Source organism: Ovis canadensis, chromosome 1, assembly GCF_042477335.2.
Source record: "Ovis canadensis isolate MfBH-ARS-UI-01 breed Bighorn chromosome 1, ARS-UI_OviCan_v2, whole genome shotgun sequence".
Classification (NCBI taxonomy): Eukaryota; Metazoa; Chordata; class Mammalia; order Artiodactyla; family Bovidae; genus Ovis; species Ovis canadensis.
The window spans coordinates 107,594,809-107,614,876 of NC_091245.1; the positions used below are offsets into that span (position 1 = coordinate 107,594,809).

The 20,068-nt window shown below is 56.5% G+C and overlaps 1 protein-coding gene across 3 annotated transcripts; it reads left to right on the forward strand.

Moving 5' to 3' along the window:
- Positions 1 to 631: 631 nt before the first annotated feature.
- Positions 632 to 19,143, forward strand: NTRK1 (neurotrophic receptor tyrosine kinase 1). 3 transcript variants are annotated; one of them, XM_069576946.1, is made up of 17 exons: positions 710 to 929; positions 4,166 to 4,240; positions 4,498 to 4,569; positions 6,169 to 6,237; positions 6,978 to 7,123; positions 7,353 to 7,495; positions 9,993 to 10,125; positions 11,648 to 11,974; positions 12,376 to 12,393; positions 12,567 to 12,619; positions 12,895 to 12,997; positions 13,493 to 13,639; positions 13,952 to 14,082; positions 14,289 to 14,461; positions 16,703 to 16,943; positions 17,309 to 17,467; positions 18,744 to 19,143. In XM_069576946.1, the coding sequence occupies exons 1-17, from the start codon at positions 718 to 720 to the stop codon at positions 18,927 to 18,929; spliced, it is 2,388 nt and encodes a 795-aa protein (XP_069433047.1). In that variant the 5' UTR covers positions 710 to 717; the 3' UTR covers positions 18,930 to 19,143. The 3 variants fall into 3 exon arrangements, with proteins under 3 accessions (XP_069433036.1, XP_069433058.1, XP_069433047.1); XM_069576935.1 differs by lacking the exon at positions 12,376 to 12,393 and having other exon boundaries at positions 632 to 929; positions 12,543 to 12,619; XM_069576957.1 differs by lacking the exon at positions 12,376 to 12,393 and having other exon boundaries at positions 655 to 929.
- Positions 19,144 to 20,068: the final 925 nt, after the last annotated feature.

Sequence of the window (20,068 nt, forward strand, 5' to 3'; positions counted from 1 at the left end):
CCCAACTCCGGAGGAGCTCACCCCTTGCGCGCGGGCCGCCAGCGCCACCCTGTGGTCTCTCCTGGAAATCGGCGTCTCCGTTCCCGAGTCTCCATTCTCCGGCTGTTTGGGGGCGACATCATCCCTTTCTGTCTCTTCTCTTTTTCCTTCTCCAGCTCCTGCGTTTGGTTTCTTGGGAGTCCCTCCCCATTTCTTTCTAGGGTTTAGGGAGTATTTCCCCTAATTTATCCCAAGTGACATGCACACTTCCTCAGGTACGCGCACCATGCGTAGTGAGATCTGAGGCCGGGGGCTGGCTAGGATGACCTGGGCTACCACGGTTTCCAAGCTCAGTCATCTCCCCTCCCAGCTAAATGCAGCGGCTTTAGGCTGGGAAAAATAATGTATCAACTTCCCATAGCCCCATTCCCAGCAGACACCTCTGAGGCTTTCTGAGGCTGCCCCTCCGCATCTACTGGAGCTGGGGGGACCTTGGGGGAGTAGGCTGGAGCAGGGGGCCTCGAAAAAGGGTTGGGGCAGAGTTCGCGACTTAGAAGAGGAGAGGGCGGGGTTGGAGACAGAAGGGGCGGGGCGAGGCCGGGCTGGGGCCTCTGGCTCCGCCCTTTCCTGGCGGCTGGTCTTTAACACCGCCCAGCGCACATGTCGGGGGAGGCCTGGCAGCGGCAGCTGCAAGCGCACAGACGGCTGCCCGGCCGCGGCGAGGCGGGCGCCGTCGCGATGCTACGAGGCGGACGGGGCGGGCAACCTGGCGGGCACCTCCGGGCTACAGGGCCGGGAAGCCTGCTGGCCTGGTTGATGCTGGCATCTGCGGGCGCTGCATCCTGCCCCGATGTCTGCTGCCCCCACGGCCCTTCGGGGCTGCGCTGCACCCGGCCGGGGGCCCTGGATAACCTCCGCCACCTGCCAGGCACCGAGAACCTGACGGAGCTGTGAGTGTCTGGCGAGCCAGGGGGCGCGGGGACAGGCGGGCATGGCCGTGCCCCGTGGGCGCGGACTCACCGCTTGCGTGCTATATCAGGAGGAGCGGGTGCGGCGGGAGACTGATAACACAAGCCAGTCTCGGCTGTGCCTTGGTTTTCCTCTGCTGCCCTGACAGCCTCCGCAGTTACTGCCTAGATGCTGGGCTTAGGGCAGCTTAGGTGCTAGCTTCGAGGAGAGGAAGGGGGGCTCTCTGTGGACCAGATCCGAGAGAGCCCAGCCTTCTAGAAATAGCTTCCTGGAGGTCAGCCAGGAGCCCACCCTCTGCCCTATACAGAAGGCGGTTATCTGCAGAGAACATTCCCCACCCCCAGTATGGTACCTTTACCATTTTCCTTTCCCAGGGATAAATCCTCCCGTACCCCCTTCCTTGTCATGACCAGGCAAAGTCAGCTGTTCTCTCTTGAATTGGAAATTGAACTGAAATAGGTGGGAGGCGCTGAGGGGCCATAGCTTGGTGGTTGAGCTCTCCTCTCCCCATTTCCACCATCTCTCCTCCCCACCACAGCTTGATTTGGAGGTAGGAAATGAGAGCCCCTCCAAGCTCCCCTCTCCCATCCCCATCTCCTTCACCACCCTTTTCTCCCTACTTTGGATAGGGAGACAGTGCCCTTGCTGAGAGATTCTCCTCCCTTCCAGATCTGAAACTGGGAGGAATCTTCAACATTTGCAGTGCTCTGACATCCTGCATTAATTGGTCACAAAATACTCAAGTACTTTTTAGCAACTGGTGAAACTTATGGGAGTATTCTATAATAATTGGCTTAGAGATACTCAAGTATCATATGATGGTGCCTGGAAAATGCTTGAGTATTCTATGTGGCTGGTGGGGCCAGCAAGACTTCTAGAAGAAGAAAGGACCTGCTAGAATATCCTCCTCCTATTAGGCCTGGGGTTAGACAGTGGGCAAGGAACCCTGGCCTCATGCAGTAATAGGCTGAAAGGTATCTGTGGCAGGGGCCATCAATGTCTGGAAGTGACTTGAGCAGCCTACGATAATTGGCACTGAGTTACTCGGGTATCTTGTGGTAATTAACGGGAAGGTACTCCATCTTGCTCCCTAATGGCCCTAGGGAGGCCGGGAGGAGAGATGGCCTTGTCTTGGTCTGGACCTAGGTTTCTGCATGATGGGAGGGAGGCCCGAAGTCCAGACTGCCACCCCCAGTCCTGTGCATTTATCACTCTGGGTCTGCAAAGCAGTGTCCAGGCTTTGGAATGGTCCCCATCAGCACTCTCTTTTCTTGATTCCCTTTCAAGCCCCTCGTGGGTCCAGCAGGGGGGAAGTGGGAGTGGGGAGTGTGGGCAGGTCGGGGCCGGGGGGCTGGAAGCCATGCAGGGTGTGAGTGGAGCTGCCCCTCTGGGTGGGGCAGCAGTCTAACCCCTGCCTCCATCTGCAAGGTCCCCTCCTCCTCCTTCACCCGCAGAGCTAACGAGGAGATAATGGACTCGAATAGACAGATTGATTATGAATCCGAACGAATGAGGCAGCTTTGAGCACGCTTCCTGACAGTTTGCACACGCTCGGCCACCCTACCTTCTCACTCCCTCCCCGGGTCCCTCACCCACTCCTGAGGTCCCTACACCTCTAGGCTCTCTTGGCAGGAGCTGGGGGGTGAGTGGGTAGGACAGGGACCAACTCTCAGAGTCACTGGAATTCACTCCCTAGACCTCAGGGGACTGATGACCTGACACCTGGGTGTCCTGCAGGGGCCAAGTCTGGGAAGGGCAGGCAGTGTGTGTATGTGCGGGGAGTGGTCATTCAGGCTGGCCCTGGTTCCCACAGGCTGAGGAAGCACAGGGTAGAGGGAGAGAGTTCTGAGAACAGGCAGTGAGTCAGGAGCCCCTGTGTGTGTGCGGCAGGGGTGGGGGGCATTGTGGGGGGACACGACGTGGCCCTGCAAGGGCAGCTGACTTCTCAGGAACTCCCTGGTGTGTGAGATCCAGAAGCTGGGCAGGGCCCCAGGGCAGCAGAAATCCCCCAGCCCCGCATGCCTGCTTTTACTTCTTTCTTTCTCTCCCCACTGTCTTGCTTTCTCTGGCTCTCTGTGCTTATCTCTCTGTCTCCCTTTGCTTATCAGTCTTTCTCCTCGTCTGTCTCTGTCTCTCTGCCAGTCTCTTCCTGTCAGTTCCTCTTCCTAGGTGTCTGTTTTGCTATCTCTTTGTTTTTCTGCACAACCCCCGCCACCACCCCCACCCCCAGCCTTCCCATTGCTCTCTCACTGTGTGAGACGGCCAGTCGATGCCTCTTCACATCCCCAACTCTGACTCCCTTCTCTCATGGCCCCTTTCTCCTCTCTGGGGCAGGGAGGGGCTCAAGGGGTCCTTGACTGACAGCCTGTATGCCTGTCACTTGCTTTGCTGAAAGATGCCAGGGTGGGGGGCGGAGAATGGAGGGGTTTATACTTGAGTCTGAGGAGGGGCCAGTGGCTTTGAGGGGGAGAGGGTGGCATGTGTGTGTGTGTGTGTGTATGTGTGTGTGCGTGTGCCCTCGAACACATGCCCAGTAGTATGGGTGAGCCCAGACAGTGGTCTCTGAGCGGGTGTGTTTAGGAGTGCGTATTTTCATGGCCCCAGGCCTTCCTTTGTGCTGGGTGGGGCAGTGGCAGTGATGAGCGCAGGCCCCTTGTGGAAGTGAGTGTTTGAGCATGACCCCCCATTGTTGAGCATGTGCAGGAGAGGCTCTGTGTTTAAAAGCAGGACGCCAGGCTGCGAATGGACTCATGTGTGTCTATGCATGTGAATAATGCCCACACATTCTCACATGCATGTACATGTGTGCGCATGCGTGAGCTATGTGGCTATGTGTGTCTGTATGGGAGAGTGTAAGCGTGCGCATGGGGACATCTGTGGGTTCACGCATGCATATGCTGGTGTATGTGAGGAGGTGCATCTCTGTGTATGTCTTTACACATCTGTGTGTGTGTGCTTGAATGTGTGAGAGCATGCATGTGTGATAGTGTGAGGATGCAGGCATGGGACTGTGCGACTGTGGGAGGCCGTGGGTCTCTGTGCGTATGTGGATGGGTGTGTGTGGGCCTGCCTGTGCATGGTTACACGTGTAAACAGGTCTCTGTGTGACTGGATGCCTGTGGGTGCATGTGGTCGGGAGGGAGGGAGGGAGGCCGGTGAGTGTAGGGACTCGAGTGTGGGCCTGGGCCCTTGTGATTCCCATCCCCTCTCCCCACAGCTACATCGAGAACCAGCAGCATCTGCAGCAGCTGAAGCCCAGTGACCTGAGGGGCCTGGGGGAGCTGAGGAAACTGTGAGGGGCTCTGCACAGGGCCTGGGGGACCAGAGGGTCAGGGAGGGTGCTAGGCCCAAGGGCGTGAGGGGCCTGGGCAGACCGGGGTGGCTGAGGACTGAGGGGCTGGCTGGCCAGAGAGCTTGGTGGCCTCGGGTCCAGGGTTGCCGAGGAGGTATTTGAGGCTCAGCACTAGAGACTGGGGGGCTGGCATGGGCGGAGAGCAGGAGCCCAGGTAACTGCTCCCCTCAGTGTCGACCCTGCTGTGCCCTCCCTAGCACCATCGTGAAGAGCGGTCTCCGTTCTGTGGCGCCAGATGCCTTCCATTTCACTCCGCGGCTCAGTCGACTGTGAGTGACCGGGGCTGGGCAGGGCGGGCTGGGGAGACACCTAGGCTTGGGCGGCTAATGGGCTTGGCCCTCCCCAGGGCACTGTTCTGAGGACGGCCCCAGCCTGGTTAGGGAAGTCATCCCACCCATTCTCCTGGGCCTTTTTCTCATCCACTTCAGGGATGGTGATCCTCTCAGCTCTTGCCCCTGCCAACTAGAAGGTCCTTCTTGCTGTCTCGCTTCCATGCTTCATGCTGCAGGATACTTCTCATAGGTGTCTGCCTCGGTTTTCTTCCCAGGGTTCAGATACACGCAGTCCAAAGGGGGCAAGGATCAGGAGCGAGCGGGACCCTGGGTTCTGACTAGGACTCTGTCTCCCAACCATTTCCTGACCTCTGGGATGTCCTGGGAGCTGGGGGATCAGAGCAGTCACTTGGCACACTCCCCTGGGAGTCACAGGCACCCCTTTTGTAGAGAAGGGGCGTGTGTGAGAGAGACCTCCAAAGGCAAGACCCTTAGAGTCCCTGGTAAATCATCCCCTGGCCTCCTGAGGGTAGAAGTTCAGCTCCTCCTTCGCACCTGGGGCAGGTGGGGAGATGGGAAGTGTGGTGGGAGCCTCTGACTCACGGAGTTGTGCTGGGGACTTGAAACTCTTGTGTCCTGTGATTCAACAACAGTGACAGGATAAGGTGATGTTACCTCCCTGACTAGGTGTGGGGGCTTCAGTTAAAAATGCTTACTCAGTGACACCTCACAATACTTATTGTCAGTGAATCCTCACCATTAGCCTGGTGAGAGAGGAAGCGTCATCCCCATTTTGTAGATGAGGATTCAGAGAACCAGCCAGGTTAAGTTTCTGGGCTGAGGTCATATAACTGCAAGCGGCAGGACAGAAGTACACTCAGCTCTGCCTGGCATTAAAATGGGTCTTGCTGATGACCCCTGTGTAGTGGCTACTCTCCAGCTCAGCCCCTGCAAACCAAAAGACAGCCAGGCAACGAGAAGGGTCAGGGCAGGCCCCTCAGAAGCAGAGGGTCGCAGGTGTGGGAGCTCCAGAGTCCTGGAGCCGGCCCCTCGCTGAAAAACTCATTTTCTCTGTCTCTGCAGCTAGGCGCTGGGGGCCTGGGGTCCCTTTCCTTAGTCCTTGAGGAGGGGAAGGAAGGAGGCGTGGGGAGGGGGCCTGAGGAAGGACTCTGAGTTCCAAGGCATCCGGCAGAGGGCAAGCGAGTGTGGGAGCCCATCCTCCCCTCCTCCGCTGGCCCGGTCCTGGGCTCAGTGGGAGCACAGATGGAGCCCCTGCCCCCAGCTGGGGCCTCAGCACTTTGCCAGCTGGGGCCAAAGGTGGGGGAGGGGGAGCGGCTGTTCCTTCAGACCCCCTCCTCCCTGGGGTCTGGGAGGGGGTTAAGTGGGGTTAACCCTTGTTGTCCCAGGGAGAAGATGGGACTGAAAGAGCCTAACCAGTCCCCCCACCCAAGGCCTCGCCCACGGGCTACTTGTGGTTGTGGCCAGGGTGGGGGAGCCAGATGTCAACTTCCTCCTGGCTCCTCCCCTCGCTCACACTGGGTCAGACCGAGGTCGGGTCACTCAAGGGGGCTGTCTGCTCTGTCTCAACTCCTGCAGGAATCTCTCCTTCAACGCTCTGGAGTCTCTCTCCTGGAAAACGGTCCAGGGCCTCTCCTTACAGGAACTGTGAGTGTGGGAGCTTCCAGGGGCAAGGGCAGCAAGTGTGTGAGTGTGTGTGTGTTCTGTGTGGGCCCTCGAGTGCCTGTACGTCTCTGTGAAGGTATGTCACTGTGTCTGTATGGAACTGTTGGCGGGGGGCAGGGGGTTCTCTGTGGGGATGGCATGTTTGGCTGTCCATATGCATGTCTGGGAACCAACCCCCCCTCCCCGCATCAAAGCAGAGGCTGGGGGTCCCTGCAGCCACTGAGGGGATTATTGCCCTGGGCACATTTGGGGTGGGGGTGGGGGTGTGGAGAACTGTGTGTTCTCAGGGCCGGGGGCTGGCACAGTTCTCTGGGCCTGTGCACAAGGGCATATCTGCCCACATTCCTAGCACACCAAGCTCGTGGGGTGGGTGGACAGCAGTGGGATGTGTTTGGTGGGCACCTGAGGCCTTTGGGTCACTCCAGAAAGCAGTGAGTGCCCTTCCCTCCTTGCCACCCTACTCAGAGCCCTCACCTGGCTTGCCACCCTGGGGAGCCTGGGTGGGGCAATTCTGTATAGCCTGTAGCTGGCTGTCTTTGATTTTGGACATTCTGTTTCTTTCAATGTCTCGTGAAAGGGGGTCCATGAGAGGAACTTCTCCCATGTCCCCCCTCCTTCACCTCTAGACAGTCCACCCCGCTATCTAACTGCACTCCCTCTTGCTGTAGAACCTCCTCACATCTGCCCTTCCCCCGACTCTCTCTTCCCCTCACACCCACCAGAGTCCTGTCGGGGAACCCCCTGCACTGTTCCTGTGCCCTGCTCTGGCTGCAGCGCTGGGAGGAGGAGGGGCGGGGAGGAGTGCGGGAACAGAAGCTCCTGTGTCCCGGGCAGGGGCCCCTTGCCCTTATGTCCAACGCCAGCTGCGGTAGGTGCTGCAGGTGGTGTGAGGGGCTAGGAAAGAGGGCACACCTGGGGAGAGGGCATTGGGCAGGGCTCAGGGGGCGAGCCCCGAAGGGGGGACTGGGGGAGAGAGCTGGGGGAAACTGAAGGTTGAGGGGCAAGGGGCAGGGTCACTGGGGAGGGTGGGGGGAGGATCAGTGTCCCCAGGCAGGATTCGGAGGCCTCTCCCAGCTCTAACACCCCTCGGGCACCAGGTGAGCCCACGCTGAAGATCCAGATGTCCAATGCCTCTGTGGATGTGGGGGCCGACGTGTGGCTGCAGTGCCAGGTGGAGGGGCAGGACTTGGAGCAGGCTGGCTGGATCCTCACGGAGGTGGACGGGTCAGCCACAGTGATGGTGAGAAGCCCTCCACTGTCCCCGCCCCCATGCCCCACCTCCTGATGCACCCAAGCACAGGGAACAAAGGCAGGGAAAGAGAGATAGCAAATAAGAAGCACATAAAGGATGAGAGATGGACCGAGATGGTTTAGACCCTTGGGACTCAGGCTTGTGCTGTTGGGTAGCTACAGGCACACCACATGCCCTCAGGGCAGACCTTGGTCCAGCAGGGACCCCAGGCTCCACTGATCAGCTAGAGCTTAGGTCCCCACTCTGGGAAGATATGCTGGCTGCAAAGAGAGAGGGTCACAGAGCCCTCCCATATTGGAGCTGACCCGGGGAACCCAACACACCAGCTCTCCAATCCGCCTTTCTAGATAAGGACACTGAGGACCACGGAGAGGGAGCAACATTTGTGGTCCTATACCCAGGCCAGTTCTTCAGGCCCTTCCAGTCATTTTCTAGAGAATCCAGAAGCAGCATCCTCCTGGGTGTGTGATGAGCGTATTAGTAAGGGAGACACAGTTCTGGTTTCAGCTCTCTCACTAATTAATCCTTGGAGTGACTTTTGGAAAAATCCCCCAATCCGCCTGCATTTTGGGTTTCTTATCTGTCAGCTGAGGAGATGGACATGATGGCCTTCAGGTGTTCTGCCTGCCTCTGGGCACTTGCTGGCCTCTAGCTCTCTTATCCAGTTTGGGCATCTTCCCAGATCCTGCCCTTTGTCCTTAGGCTGGCAACAGGCAGCCAAGAGTAGCCATAACTGACTCAGGAGGTTTCACGGACAAGGACAGCAGGGGTTGACATTGGGCTGGCCCCGCGTGGGTGGACACACAGAGTCCAGTCCCTGGAAGGAGTCAGGCCAGTGAAAGCAGCGTGTGGTGTCTAGTTTGGAGGCCCTCGCTTTGGAAAGGCAATCAACCCCAGAATTGCTGGTGGTCCCCTGGGCTTCCCAAATGGCTCAGTGGTAAAGAATCCACCTGCCAAGCAGGAGACGCGGATTCAATCCCTGCGTCTGGAAGATCCCCTGGAGAATGGAATGACAACCCCCTCCAGTACTCTTGCCTAAGAAATCCCACGGACAGAGGGGGGCCTGGCGGGCTACAGTCCACAGGGTCGCAAAGAGCCAGACGTAGTGACTAAACAGCAGCAACCTGGAGCAACATTAAAGGAGGGACCGCTGGAGTCCTGAGCAGGAGGTCTAGACACGGAAGGGGGACGGTGACCACCGAGGAGCCCCACCTGCCCCATAGATCAGAGCCTCTAAGGTTGAGTAACGGAACAGTGGACAAGGCAGAAGCAAGAGGCTAGCCAGGACCATCAGTGGAGAGACCTTTGCTAAGCTATATGTTTGGAGAAATTCCAGATTTTTGCTGTTCTCTTTGGGAGCTTCACTTCTGTCTTCTAGAGACATCCTGTAGAAAAGCCATCCCCTAGCTTAAATAGAGGGGGGTGGGGAGGCTGGTCCCCATCAGGTTACCATCAGGAGAGTGGCAGAACAGCTCAAAGGGGAGAGTTCATGGGATACCATATTCCAGGGTGACTTAGAGGAGATGGAACAGCCGAGAGAAGCTTAGGGCAGGGCTTCCCCTTCAAGTGGCTGAAACTCAGGGCTTGCACAAGAGGCTGGACAGCTCTTCTGGAGTCTTTGAACTCACATATTCCAATCGAAGCCCAGAGAAACTTCACCTTCGCTGGCATTTATTCAAGGGATTCCACATTCACGAAATTTCCAGAAAAATCAGATTTGCCCACTACTTCATTTATTTTCACCATTTTATGAAAATAGCTTTCTAAAAATGTCGAAAGATCATTTTGTCTACCTCCTTGGTTTACAAAATAAGAAAATCTTCGTTCAGCAAGATTAAAAATTGTCTTAGGACCATATAACCTCCATGGTGTCTCAGGAAGAGAATCTGAATCTGAGTCAATCTTTCGATGATGATTCAGAACCAAGTCACTTAGCTTCTCTCTAACTTCACCCTCTTTTTCCATCTGCCGAAGGTATTCATCACGGTTCTACTGTTGCTTCTAACTGCTGCCCTGTTATCAGCATCATCTCTTTGTTTCTGATTTTCCTTGGGCTGAGACTAAATTTCTTAGAATTATGTGTTAAACAAGAATGAGTAGGTGGTGAGGTCCTAGCTGGTTTTCCAATTGGTTGTGTACATGTGTATACTTGGGATTTGTGACATGTATTCAGCTGTTCAGATGGGTGGCTTTATGGTTTGGGAGACTTTGCGCCTATTTTGAGGTTACTGGTTGTGTTCTGGATTTTTCAGATCATTGAATCAGTGATCCAGGAGAAGGTGTAAACAGGCTCTGAAGGAGGGCCATTCTCTGCCACACTCTCTCCCACACCTCTTCCCTTCCCGTCCCTCCCTCTCTTTTCCACCTGGAGTCAGAGGGGTTCCCCAAAGACATCAGCTCTGCCCCTCCAGCCCCCTGCCCAGCTGCCTCCAGCCCCAAGCCAGCTGAAGCTCTTCTTGATTTTCCCCTCTTTTCCCTGACCCAGCAATCTGGGAGTCTGCCGTCCTTGGGGCTGACCCTGGCCAATGTCACCAGTGACCTCAATAGGAAGAACGTGACGTGCTGGGCGGAGAATGATGTGGGCCGGGCTGAAGTCTCCGTCCAAGTCAATGTCTCCTGTGAGTGCCAGTGACTGCCTCTGCGGCCACCCCGTCCCTGCTTCCCTGAAAAGAGGATGTGAGGGTCGGGGGCTACAGGAAAGGGGCGGGATGTATGTGCGTCCACAGCTGCTCCCTCCCAGCTGTTTCCAGATTCCCATGAACTGATCCTTTGAGGGAAGTCCTGGGGGCTCGTCAAGGCCAGAGGGATGGAGAGGGATTTCTTTTTGGCCCCCTGCCCAAGTCTTGCTACCTGAGGCCCTCAACACCAGCTACATCCATTCTCTCCGCTCCCTTGTATTTCTTCACGTTCATTCCTCTGCAGGACTTTTGCCCTACTTCCTAGTTTTAAAAGAAATTCTCCATGCACGTTTCTCTTTAGGCTCACTGCCTAATTTCTCTAGGTCTACCAACAAATTATTTAAAATCTACATTGTACAAATTTTTCTTCTTTTCTTGGGAAACATATTATACGTAGATATGTACATTAAACATATACACTTTAAACAATAATTCAGCTTACAGACACTGCAGAATATACCCCCTTCTCCCCATTCAGAACCCCATCCTTCTCCTCCACCCCATTCTGACTTTTGTGACAATCATCTCCTTGCTTTTAAAAATAATTTTGCACACATATGCTTCCCTATCAGCATGGTTGAGTTTTGTCTGATCCTATATATTATAGAAATGGAATCATACCTCATATATTACTTTGTGTCTCATTTCTTCTGTTCTACATTATATTTGTAAGACTCATTCATGTTAACTGGAGTAACAGTTCATTCATTTCACTGCTGAATAGTATGCCACTGTATGAATGCTGGCTGGAATTCCAGTGTCAGCAGTGTGTATATAGGCTCCTCTGTCCATGGGATTCTCCAGGCGAGAATACTGGAGTGGGTTGCCATTTCCTTCTCCAGGGGATCTTCCCAACCCAGGGATCGAACCTGTGTCTCTTACATCTCCTGCACTGGCAGGTGGATTCTCTAGCAGTAGTGCTTCACCCAGTGCTTGTCCACTGAGAAACCCCGTGTGTGTGTGTACACACACACACACACACACATATATATGTGTATATATACTTTTTTCTATTACTGAAGGTCTTTTACTTCTTTCAGGTTGGGCCTATTTTAAACCCATGTCTTTTTCCAAAAAGTTAAAAAATTATATATATATATTTGCTTGTTTGATCTTTTAGGCCCCTTCCACATCCCCTTAAGCTTGACTGCACTAAATTTTTCTGGATTCCCTCGTCCCAAAGACTCCATGTCTAATTTCCATAAGCTGGAACCTTACTTCTCTAGGACTGTTACTTATTTGCTTTAAACCCACCACTTAAATTCTTTAAGCTTCTGAATGTATACACCCGCTGCCTGACTTTATTTAAGACTTGCTGTCAGCTTTCTTCCAAACATCTCTCCTTGTGAATTTCTGGGAGCCCGCTGACCAGTCTCTCCTAGGCCTGCCCCCTTTGGACTGCCCACCCTCCGCCTCCCCGGGACACCTCCCGACTCTCACCGCCACCCCCTCCGGCCCACAGTCCCGGCCAGCGTGCATCTGCAGCCCGCCGTGGAGCAGCACCACTGGTGCATCCCCTTCTCGGTGGACGGGCAGCCGGCGCCCTCTCTGCGCTGGCTCTTCAATGGCTCCGCGCTCAACGAGACCAGCTTCATCTTCACCGAGTTCCTGGAGCTGGCAGCCAACGAGACGGTGCGCCACGGCTGCCTGCGCCTCAACCAGCCCACCCACGTCAACAATGGCAACTACACGCTGCTGGCGACCAACCCGCTGGGCCGGGCCGCCGCTTGGGTCATGGCTGCCTTCATGGACAACCCTTTCGAATTCAACCCTGAGGACCCCATTCCTGGTGTGAGGGCCACCCTGAACCCTGCTCCCGCTCCCTGGGCCCCAGCCGGGTGCAGATCCAGGTATCCGCGGAGGCCTGGCCCACTTCCCACTGAGATCCTGACCCTGGAAGCTGGAGGGCCTGGTCCCAGATGGAAAGTAGCCTGGAGTTCTGGTGTCCAGCTCTGTGCTGGCTTCCTCGCCCCAGCCTGCCCCAGCCCCAGGAGTCCTGCACCCCTGAATTATTCCATTCACTAGGGCTGGCTGAAGAGAGAGCCATGAACCAGGGCATCCCTGGCCCAGCTGGAGCAACTCCGCCTCCCCCTCCCACTCCCACCCACAAAGGGATGAGTCCAGAGGGGGAAGGGGACTCACTGCTCTTTTCCTCCATGTGATCGCTCTCTCTCCTCCCTCCTGCTGCAGTCTCCTTCTCGCCAGTGGGTGAGTAGCCCAGGCCGGAGGGCAGGTTCTTTCTGGTCCCTGGAGCTGGGAGCTACCGCTGGGGCAGGGGGCACAGTTAACCTGACCCTTGAGGGTTCAGCTGGGGCCAGGGTGGGGAGTCTGTGGAGGAGATACAACCTGTGACAAAGCCTTTCTACCCTGTGTCCCCACAGACACCAACAGCACTTCCGGAGACCCAGTGGAGAAGGATGAGACTCCTTTTGGGGTGAGCATGGGAAGGGAAGCTTGTCCGGGACTTAGGACAGGAGGCTGGGCTGGAGGCTCTTCTGTATGTCACTTCCAGTCAGAGCACAGAGAGCACTAGAGGCTGGCCTGAGCTCCATCAGCACCTTCACAGCCAGGACTCGGGGGCCGGGGGGAGGAGAAGGCAGGTGTGGGGGCCTGGCTCTGGGCATCTAAGCAGGATGGAGAATTAGTTGACTAGTGGGGAGCTCTGAGGGCTCAGGATGACCCCTAGATCCAACCACCCCATACCTCCAGGTCTCGATGGCTGTGGGCCTGGCCGTTTTTGCCTGCCTCTTCCTTTCTACAACATTTCTTGTGCTCAACAAATGTGGACGCAGGAACAAGTTTGGGATCAACCGTGAGTAGAGGGGCTGCGGAGGGGCCGTCAGTCTGTCTCCCTGGCTTTATTTCCTCCTGGTTCTTCCCGACTCTGTCCTCTGTGTGGGGGCCTGGGCACACATGGGGTTCTAGAGAGTGGGTATTTGGGGTACATGAGGACGCGTGAGTGTGAGTGTGTCGGTGCTGAAGCCAGGGTAGTTTCAGAAGTAGCGGCTGCTAATTGGTGGCTGGATTGTAGTCAAACGCTAAGTGGATCTGGGAGGTCTGAGCTCTGCGGGGGGGCAGTGGGGGAGTTCTCTGGTGGCCCGCGGGGCCTGGGATTGGACAGGAGCCAGAAGGAGAATGGCTGGAGTGCCTCCCCTTCCCCCTGCGACTGTCTTGCCTCCTAGCTCCTCGGTTCTTCCCTTCTTCCCGTGCAAGTTAGGAGGTGGGGTTACCTGGCACCCTGCAAGCTGGCAGGAGCCAGGGTGTGTGCTTGGGCTGTGACCCCTCCACATGACTGTGTCCTTCCCAGGCCCCGCTGTGCTGGCTCCAGAGGATGGATTGGCCATGTCCTTGCATTTCATGACTCTGGGTGGCAGCTCCTTGTCTCCCACCGAGGGCAAAGGCTCTGGGCTCCAAGGCCACATCATTGAGAACCCACAATACTTCAGTGATGCCTGTGAGGGGCTGGGTCAAGGGTGGGGGCGAGCCTGTGTGTGTTTGTACATGTGTGTGCATGTGCAGAGGTTCTTGTGTGTCATTGCCTTTGCCCACCCCATGCCTGAACAAGCCTTTCCTCCCAGCCCCCCACTACCCACATCCCCATCACATCATGGGACTTGGTGAAGGCTCACTTTCAGTGTGACCCTCCCTCTTGCTGGGCACCCCCTGTGCCAAGCACAACCCAGCGGGACAGTCCTGTCCTTGCCCCTGTCCCATCCCTCTTCCAAGACTGGGGATCTTGGCTGATCCTGCAAGCCCCCCCTCCCAGGTGTTCATCACATCAAGCGCCGAGATATTGTGCTCAAGTGGGAGCTAGGTGAGGGTGCCTTTGGGAAGGTCTTCCTTGCCGAGTGCCACAACCTACTGCCCGAGAAGGACAAGATGCTAGTGGCCGTCAAGGTAAGACCCTGGCCACGAAGTATTGGTGGTCCAGGGCCCACCTCCCAGGGCACTGTCATGCCAGGACAGGGTGCTCAAGATGGGGGAGAGGGGAGAGGCTGGGACCTGGCCTAGTTCACGACTTGGGGGTGGATGCTGGGTCAGCTGGGATGTGGGGTGGTCAAGACTGGGCCCCCATCCAGGGATGTCCGATCCCTACCATCCAGGCACTGAAGGAGGTGTCTGAGAGTGCCCGGCAGGACTTCCAGCGCGAGGCCGAGCTGCTCACCATGCTTCAACACCAGCACATCGTGCGCTTCTTCGGTGTCTGCACTGAGGGCCGCCCGCTGCTCATGGTCTTTGAATACATGCGGCATGGTGACCTCAACCGCTTCCTCCGGTACGAGGGCCCGCCCGGCCCTGGCTCTGGCCCCTGGCCCATGGCCTGTCCTCCCTTCCCTACAAGCACATCCTGGCTTGTCTGCTGAACTGTGGGGAGAACACCAGGAAGGAGCAGGAAGGCACAGCTCCTGTCCCCAAGGAGCTCTGAGGCAGATGTGTGGATGTGGGGAGAGTCCGTGTGGAGAGCAGAGTCACTGTCAGGGAGACTGCATTAGCGGAAGCCATGAGCTGAAGCTGCAGGATGGCTGGGCTTTGCGGAGTGAGTGCGTGCACTTGTGTGAGGCGCACAGAAGCCGGTTCCCTAGGAGGGGCAATGTGGATCACGCTGATAACAGCAATAACAAACATTTATCAGGCACTTGCCATATTCCAGGTGCTATGTTACATATTTTACGATTCACTTGTGACTGTGTGTGCTTTTACCTATATATCTGTAATAATCTAAATGGATATTTATTTTTCATAGTTACCTAACATATATGGCAATTTATACTTGAGGGAAATTCCCCCAAATTTCCTTTCTTTGGCTTGAGACAGAACAACTCTGATAGGTTTAATAACTTAAATTTCTAGAAATGTACCCATTTCTCAGATGAGGCTTAGAGAGGTCCAGTGACTTGCCCAAAGACACACAGGTAACAAATGATCCAGATGTGTGATGGTCACGTGTTCCATTTGCTGAACTCTTCTCTGACGAGGTGGACACCACCCCCGCCTCCGCCCCTGAGGTCGGAGCAGGATGGAGCAGAAAGGGCCAGGGTTTGGGATCAACTGTGACTTGTTAACTGAGCCTTCCTTGCCAACTAGCTTCCCTCTCTGGCCTCAGTTTCCCCGCCAGTAAGAGGGACAACGGGGGACTGTGGTTTTGAATGAGTGTCTTTGTACAGTTGATGGTTGTGATTTGGTCTCTAAACATCCCTACTGAGAGTGCTGGGTCATTCACGTAGCCAGGCTGCAGAATTCAGCTGGAAAAGACCTCAGAGTCTGAGCTTATCTTGAGGATGGGGAGGAGCCCCGGGAGGATGTGGAGCAGGAGGGAGGTAAGGTCAGATCTGAGGTTATGTGTGGAGGTGGATTGGCTCAGAGGAATCCAGGTCAAGAGGAGGCCAGAAAGAAGCCCTTCCCCTTGCTCACCAGACATGGTGTGGACTCCCTGCTAGGGACTGGATATCAGCGAGGACCCATCTGGGGCCCAGGATGTGGGGAGAGCAGCTTTATATGGTAGACAGCACACGAGGAAACCAGAGGAGGGACTCATGAAAGCTCCTAGATGAGTCTGGAAGACTTCCCCAGGAGGGGCCGTCTGCCTCTCCTCGCCCCTGGGTTTCTATCTCTGCCTGGTGCACTGGGCCTCCTTTCCCAGCCACATAACCCACTCATGTCTCCCATCCCTTCGAGTGGTTTATCTGCCTCCCTTCCTAAGGGCTTGAGTCTCTGTTTAGATGACTCTTCTTCTAGGAAGCCTTCCCTAACTTCTTCCATCCCTACCCTGAGTGCCCCCAGGCGCCCCTCACACTGCACTGCTGTAACCCGTCTATTTGCCTCCTACCCTCCACTGTGGCTCTGGTGCCTGGCACACTGGAGGTGTTTACCAAATGTCTGGAATAAATGAAGAAACAAATGGATGAGGAGAAAGTTGGCCAGTAGGAAAAGGGCAATACTGACAAAACCACCAGCTCAGACAGCCTCAGAAGAAGGAATATTTGGGGAATGGTCTGGAGGGGTAGGTGCGGGGAGGAGGAGGGCATCCTGGAAGCCGTGGGAAGGAAGGCAGATCCCACAGGAATGGCTGAATACTAAGGGCAAAGGTGAGCAAGACAGAAATGGAGGACTCCCGGGTTTCAGGCTCACAGCCTGGGTGAGGGACATTCCTTTCCATGAGGCAGGGCCACACCTGGGGGAGGATGCTGAGCATCTTGGCAGGGGTTTAGTCGGACATGTAGCTGGGCAAGAGGTGTAGGAGCCAGTGGGCAGCTAGATGCTGAGGCTGGAGTTTAAGGTGGCTGCCTGAGAGGAAGGCATGCACTTGGGAAATGTGGCACTAGTGTATGCTCTGGAGGTGGGCACGCCAGCCGGCCCCCATCCGAGCCCCTCCAGACACCTGCGTCCCCTGTTCTCTCCTTCCTACCTTCCCTGAGTCCCTCCCCCATTTTCCCCAGCTCCTCCCCACCCCCACTCTCAGGCTCCTCCGAGGTTGCCTCCTCCTAGCCCATCCCTTCTCCCTCACTCTTTCACGAAGGTCCCACGGGCCTGATGCCAAGCTGCTGGCTGGCGGGGAGGACGTGGCTCCGGGACCCCTGGGCCTGGGGCAGCTGCTGGCCGTGGCTAGCCAGGTCGCTGCGGGAATGGTGTACCTGGCAGGCCTGCACTTCGTGCATCGGGACCTGGCCACACGCAACTGCCTGGTGGGTCAGGGACTAGTGGTTAAGATCGGCGATTTCGGCATGAGCCGGGATATCTACAGCACCGACTACTACCGCGTAAGGGTCTTTCATCCCAAACCCTCCCCCAGCCTCCAAACGGTAGACACGCGTGGCCGCGTACCCCAGAGGGCTTGCCCTTACTGGCCACGCCGTCCTCTTCCTCGGGCGGTGTGGGGTCTGAGACTCTCTGATTCTGGTTTTTTAACCCTCCTCCTACTCCCTTGGCCCTCAGTGGAGGAGGGTCTGTCTCCACTGTCCCGGACGGACACGGCACCATCGGTTTTTCCCTCTTAGCCCTGGGAGGGAGAGCCTCTTCTATTTATTTTTAATAACGGGGCGGGGGGCGGGTCTGCGCCGGGAGAGGCTGTCGGCGGGGCGGGCGCCCCCTGGAGGTGACGCGGCGTCCGCCGGCCCGCCGGCAGGTGGGAGGCCGCACCATGCTGCCCATTCGCTGGATGCCGCCCGAGAGCATCCTCTACCGCAAGTTCACCACCGAGAGCGACGTGTGGAGCTTCGGCGTGGTGCTCTGGGAGATCTTCACCTACGGCAAGCAACCCTGGTACCAGCTCTCCAACACCGAGGTCAGTACCGCTCCGCAGGTCGCTCCCTGCCGGCCACCCCTTCCCTGTCCCTTTGGGTTCCTGTTTTGGGGAATTCTGTCCCCTTCTGCCCCTCGTCCCACCGCCGCCGGCACTCAGCCGGCATCCTGCCAGCCCTTCTCCCTCCATCCCAACCCTATTCTCGGACACCTTTTCCTGTTTTAACCGGCTCCTGGGAGAACCTCAAAGCACTTTACAAATGGAGCCCACATCCCCATCCCTCGCTGCATTTTGTAGACCTAGTAGGCATTATCGGAGTGAAAGGGAGAGGCGTGGAAAGAGGAACATAGCCCGGGCGCGCCTGACATTGCAGCAGGAAGGCTGGAGGTTAGACTGTAAGAAGGACAGTCTCCGCCTCCCCTAGCCCCCCGGATTGGACACAGCCAGAGCAGGCCCCAGGTGTTCCCTCTCCCAGAGCAGCTCCCCTCACCCGCTCCTTGGCTCGCAGCTGTCAGTTTCCATTTCTCCTCCTAATGCAGTCTGCTCCCTGGAGGCTGGTGGGGTGGGGGAGAGGGTTATAGATTTTAATTTTCTCAAGCACTGAGAGAAGGAATGGAATTAGTGCCGTCCATAACCCAAGTCCTCTAATGGGGAGGGAGGGAAGAAGCGGGGGATGAAGAGGCTCCAGGCCCTTCAACCGTCTCCCTGCCACATTCTCTCCTTTGGATCCGTCAGCTTCTCCAGCAGTTCTTCCTGGAGCCACGCTTTGAGTGTTCCCGCTGCAGTGTCTTGTCAGAGGAGCTAGGTCCCCACAGAGTGGTACCTACAGAAGAGGGGAAAAGTGGCCTTGCCCTCTACCTTAAAATGCAAGAGATCCACTTTTCAAATCCTTTACCTGCAACCCTGCTCTATTTTCTTTTTGCCCTCTGGAGCTGAGAGATGGAGAACCCTTCCCTTCTTCCAGTCAGACCTCAACACTTAGCTGATGGATTTGGCAAATATCTTGGCCCCTCTCCTTCCTCAACCCACCTGGCAAGTCTTCTGAGGGTCTGATTCCAGCCCTTTGGGATGCAATTCTACCCTAGTCCAGCCTTCGCAGGGTCTATCTAGCTCTAATCCCTGTCACTGCTCAGAGTCAGAGTGGAAAGGAATCTTAGGCTTCACTGCCTCCTTTTAAACTATTGGGTGCCATGAGGCCCAGACATACTGTATGGCCTGCCTTGGGAGCCTCAGTGAGGCAGAGGCAGTGCTGGGTCTGGCCTCACTCTCCTGCCCCTAGCCCAGTGTGCCCTCTCCTCTCTCCCTCTGGTGGCCCTAGGCAATCGAGTGCATCACGCAGGGACGGGAGCTGGAGCGGCCGCGTGCCTGCCCGCCGGAGGTCTACGCCATTATGCGGGGCTGCTGGCAGCGGGAGCCCCAACAACGCCACAGCATCAAGGAAGTGCATGCCCGGCTGCAAGCCCTGGCCCAGGCGCCTCCTGTCTACTTGGATGTCCTGGGCTAGGAGGCTGGCCCAGGGCCTGGGGCTGGGTAACCAAATGCGGAGTACTGCAGCCTGCCCTCAGCAACTGCCATGGTTCCCAGCAGCCCCAGGGTGATCTCAAAGCATCTAACTCACCCTCAGCATGCGGGAGGGGACAGGTGGGGTCTGGGAGTGCAGGATGTTCCTGCTTCTCTAGGCAGGGTTCTGTCATAGCAATTATATTTATTATCCCTTGGTTGTGTCTCTTGCCAGTTCTTGGGATGACGTCCTTCTGGGAGGGGGTTATTGGGGTCCAGGGAAGGGGATGACTCTGTGGGATCTCCCCTGAGCTGGTGAACCCCAGCCGCCCGCCCCTGCCACATGCAGCTGTCACCTCTGTCTTGGGGCTGTGGTTTGCCTCCTGGCACCATGACCATCTTGTCTGTGTGGTGGTGAAGGAGCCTTGGCTCAAGTTTCTTAGACCTTCAGACCCCAATTGCCTGTCTCTGTATTTCATTCAGGAGGGCTGCAGTGGGAGGGATTGAAGTTAGGTGGACAGGATGGAAGCGTTGCTGGGGTGAGTCTTCCTTGTACTGGAGTTCCCAGAACAGAGCAAGCACACAATACAAGAAATGGCTGAGAAAGAAGGAGAGGTGGGGAGAGCCTGCATATATGGGTGCATGTATGCACGTGTGTGTACGTGTGGCTGGGACAGGGAAGGAGGAGGGTAGAGGGGTGGCTGAGGGAAGCAGGACCCCTTCTTCCTTCTGCTTTGTCAAGCCTTTTGGCTCTAAGTGCTTTGAGGTCTGTTCCTGGAGGGCAGGGATTGAGCAAGGTGGCTATTTCCTAAGGACCAGGTGGGCCATCTCCCCGTTCCACTCTGCCTGAGGGAGGAGGTGTGCTCTCCCTGCCCCTCTGTCCCTTGGAACGCCACTGGTCTTACTGAGTGGCCTGAGGCTTCTATCAACTCCAAGGCCGGGTGAGGTCCCCCACCCCAGGACCTGGGCCCTGTCCCCATCTTCCTCACCCAGGAGCAGGGAGAAGCAATTCCACCCCCCTACTCCAGCCCCATCACTTCCAATCACCTGCCCAGCTCCTGCAATAACCCACGCTCTCCATGGCTCCTCAGGGCCGACAGCATGGCTGTCTCTTGTCCCTGGGTGTCCAGCTCCCCCCACCTG

Coding starts and splice junctions, on each gene's coding strand:
- NTRK1 (XM_069576935.1), top strand. CDS start 640: ATGTCGGGGGAGGCCTGGCAGCGGCAGCTGCAAGCGCACAGACGGCTG. Junction 6,238..6,977: donor GGCCTCTCCTTACAGGAACT/GTGAGTGTGGGA, acceptor CACACCCACCAG/AGTCCTGTCGGGGAACCCCC. Junction 14,462..16,702: donor GACCTCAACCGCTTCCTCCG/GTACGAGGGCCC, acceptor TCTTTCACGAAG/GTCCCACGGGCCTGATGCCA.